Source organism: Lipotes vexillifer, unplaced genomic scaffold (assembly GCF_000442215.2).
Source record: "Lipotes vexillifer unplaced genomic scaffold, Lipotes_vexillifer_v1.1 scaffold1359, whole genome shotgun sequence".
In the NCBI taxonomy this organism is placed as follows: domain Eukaryota; kingdom Metazoa; phylum Chordata; class Mammalia; order Artiodactyla; family Lipotidae; genus Lipotes; species Lipotes vexillifer.
Window position 1 is genome coordinate 1,360,254 of NW_006771596.1, and position 2,600 is coordinate 1,362,853.

At 59.5% G+C, this 2,600-nt stretch overlaps 1 protein-coding gene across 1 annotated transcript in view; it reads right to left on the reverse strand.

Annotated features, from left to right (window-relative positions):
* Nucleotides 1-2,600, reverse strand: part of MYO1G (myosin IG) — a 16,264-nt gene that overhangs the window by 6,636 nt on the left and 7,028 nt on the right. The window contains exons 12-15 of the mRNA XM_007447021.1: nucleotides 2,525-2,595; nucleotides 1,402-1,476; nucleotides 1,069-1,201; nucleotides 217-383 (exon numbers count right to left, since the gene is read on the reverse strand). Of these exons, the coding sequence (XP_007447083.1) occupies nucleotides 217-383; nucleotides 1,069-1,201; nucleotides 1,402-1,476; nucleotides 2,525-2,595 (446 nt within the window). The remainder of the gene's footprint in view (nucleotides 1-216; nucleotides 384-1,068; nucleotides 1,202-1,401; nucleotides 1,477-2,524; nucleotides 2,596-2,600) is intronic.

Genomic DNA, 2,600 nt, shown 5'->3' on the forward strand with positions numbered 1-2,600 from the left:
ACCCCCCACCCCCACCCCACGCACTCCAGCGCCAGGCCCACACCCTCCCTGCCGATCCTACACAGCCCATCCCCGCCCCGCCCCAGCCCGTGTGTCACTGGAGGGACCTCGGTGACTGTCAGTGCCTTGAAGTGTGAAAAGCGCCCGCTGCTTTGGGCACCCGAGGCCCGCTGCTGGAGCCCCTCAAGGACACGCCCCTGGGGGAGGGGGCGGTACCTGAGCAGAAATCGAGAATAGGGCTGGCGGGAAGCGAAGCCGGCCCTGCGGACCCTCACGTTCTCCAGCAGCCCCAGGTATGCGACCTGGTGGCGACAGTGGCCCTCGTCCAGCTTCGCGGCCACCTTGTCCTCATTGGGCTTGATGCAGCGGACGTAGAAGGGCTCCTGTGGGGACAAAGGACACTCGGAGAGGCCAGTGTCACGGCCCTACAGTCACCCGGCAGGGGCAGCAAGGGAGCTGTCTCCATCCTGCCGTCTCCATCCTCCCACGCTGCCGTCCATCCGCGTGGGGAAGAGGCTCTCGGGGGAAGGGGAGGCTGAGGGCCCAAGGGCAGGCCGAAGGCTGAGGCCAGGAGGAGACAGGATGAGGGGTGGCGGGCAGCATGGGACCTGGGAGCCCAGTGCTGGGTGCGGGCAGGAGGCTGGCCCAGAGCCAGGTTCTGACGGGGCAGCAAAGCCCCTTAGCCCTTCCTTTTGCTTCCCAGAGGCCCTGCTGAGTCTCTGGATATTCTGCTGCCCTTCCACTGCCCCCTCTGACTTTGGGCCCCAAGCTCTGCGAGGTGCTTGTGCCACTTTCCTGTCCCTGTGACCCCAGCTTCCAGAAGCTAACCCCGTATCTGGGCAGGACCAGGGCTGGGCCAACCCAAGCTCTGAGCAAGGTCTCCCCCAGCCCATCCCCAAGAGGCAATGAGGCCAGGGGAAGCCTGCTGGGACCCCGCATTTACTCAAGCCTCGGCCTGGTCCAGGGCATCTTAACCTCCCTGCTGGAGGGGTTGTGGCTCGCAGCAGAGAGGAGACAGAAGGATCCTGAAGGATCCAGACTCAGGGTGGGGTTCGGGGGGGGCCGTACCTTGGAGGCCAGGTTTTCCACCAGGGCCACCATGGAGTTCTTGAAGAGCGTGCCGGCCGTCAGGGGGCGCTTGGTCACCTCCGTGATGTCCTGCTGCCCATCTGGCCACATGGCCTGCAGGGTGGGGTCCGTGCTGTGGACAAAGGCTGCATGGCCAGCTGCCCTCCAGGACAGCCCACACCCCAGCCTGGCCATTTGTAAGCTTCATGGCCTCAGCTTTGACCCTCAGGCTGTCTGTGAGGGTCAGACCGGAGTGTCTGAAGGCCCTTCCAGCCAGAGCCCCTGGGCCCTCGCCCTCTGGTGCCCACATGCATGCCCACAGAGCCTGTTCACCTGTTGTACAGCAGCCTCTTGAAGTCCTGGAAGAGGGAGTCTCTGTTCTTGTCAATGAAGCCCTCCACCGAGTACCTGGTCGGGGGGGACAGGGCCACTGAGGAGACGGCCTCGGATGGCCCCCAGCATGCCCCTCCCCCTCCCCCCACCTGGTCAGCCTCTCTTCCTTCCTCCTCACGTGCTTGTCTTCCTTTCCCTCTCCTTTCTGTCTTCCCTCTCATCACATAAGCCCTCCTCCCTCCGAAGTTTCTCTCCTGAGAGATGCCAAATGTCACATCATTGAACCCTGGCTCTAGCACATACATGCGGTGTGACCTGACCTAGGACAAGTTACTTAAACTCTCTGTGCCTCAACAGAGACCACGAGCTCAGAACAGTGCCTACTGAGTTTCCAAAAATATTGGCGATTGCAATTACAACCAGGAACTCCTGAGTCATTGGTCTATTTTGTTCCAGTGGCACTGAGAACCTCAGATTCATCGTCTTGTCCTTTGACTGTTAGAAAGCTCAGCGCTAAAATCTTGGCTTCACTTGCAGCTCCTAGAAAGGCTCAAGGCCATGGGATCTGACTTCTGTGGCTTCGTCTTTTGGACTCTCATCTCTTCTCCTTGTGAAGGACACGTTGGACACTTGTGCCTCTCTCGGTGTCACCTCAGATCCACTTCCAGGTGAGGTGAGTGACAGGGAAATTAATAATAATCATAGCCACTCCTGGAATACACCTGGGGCCTCGGTACTCAGTGTGTGGCCTGAGGACCCGCAGTGTCCATCTGGCCTGGGAGCTTGTTAGAGACACAGGCTCTCGCCCCTCTGCTCCTCCTTGCTGGCCTGCACCTTGATGTGCAGGCTTTGCTCAAAGCGTGATAAGAACTGGCCCTGGGCTAGGAGCAGAGGTCCACCCTGGCTGCACCTCGGAATCTCCAGCCCCTCTCCCAGAAATGGGCATTTTTAAAAAAGCTTCCCAGAAGATTCTATGATGCAGCCAGTGCTGAGAATTGCTATCTTAAAAGCCCCATTGTATGTATGCTTTTTACTTGTGAATCTGGTGAAGGGCATATTTTCAGTGCCTTAAAAAGGTGAAGGGGCAGAGGGGGGGACCAGACGCTCAGTGGGGGACCCTTACACGACATCCCCTGCATAGTGCTTGATCCGGAAGTCTCGGCCAAACTCCATGGTCTTGTCTGTGGGGCAGAGCTATG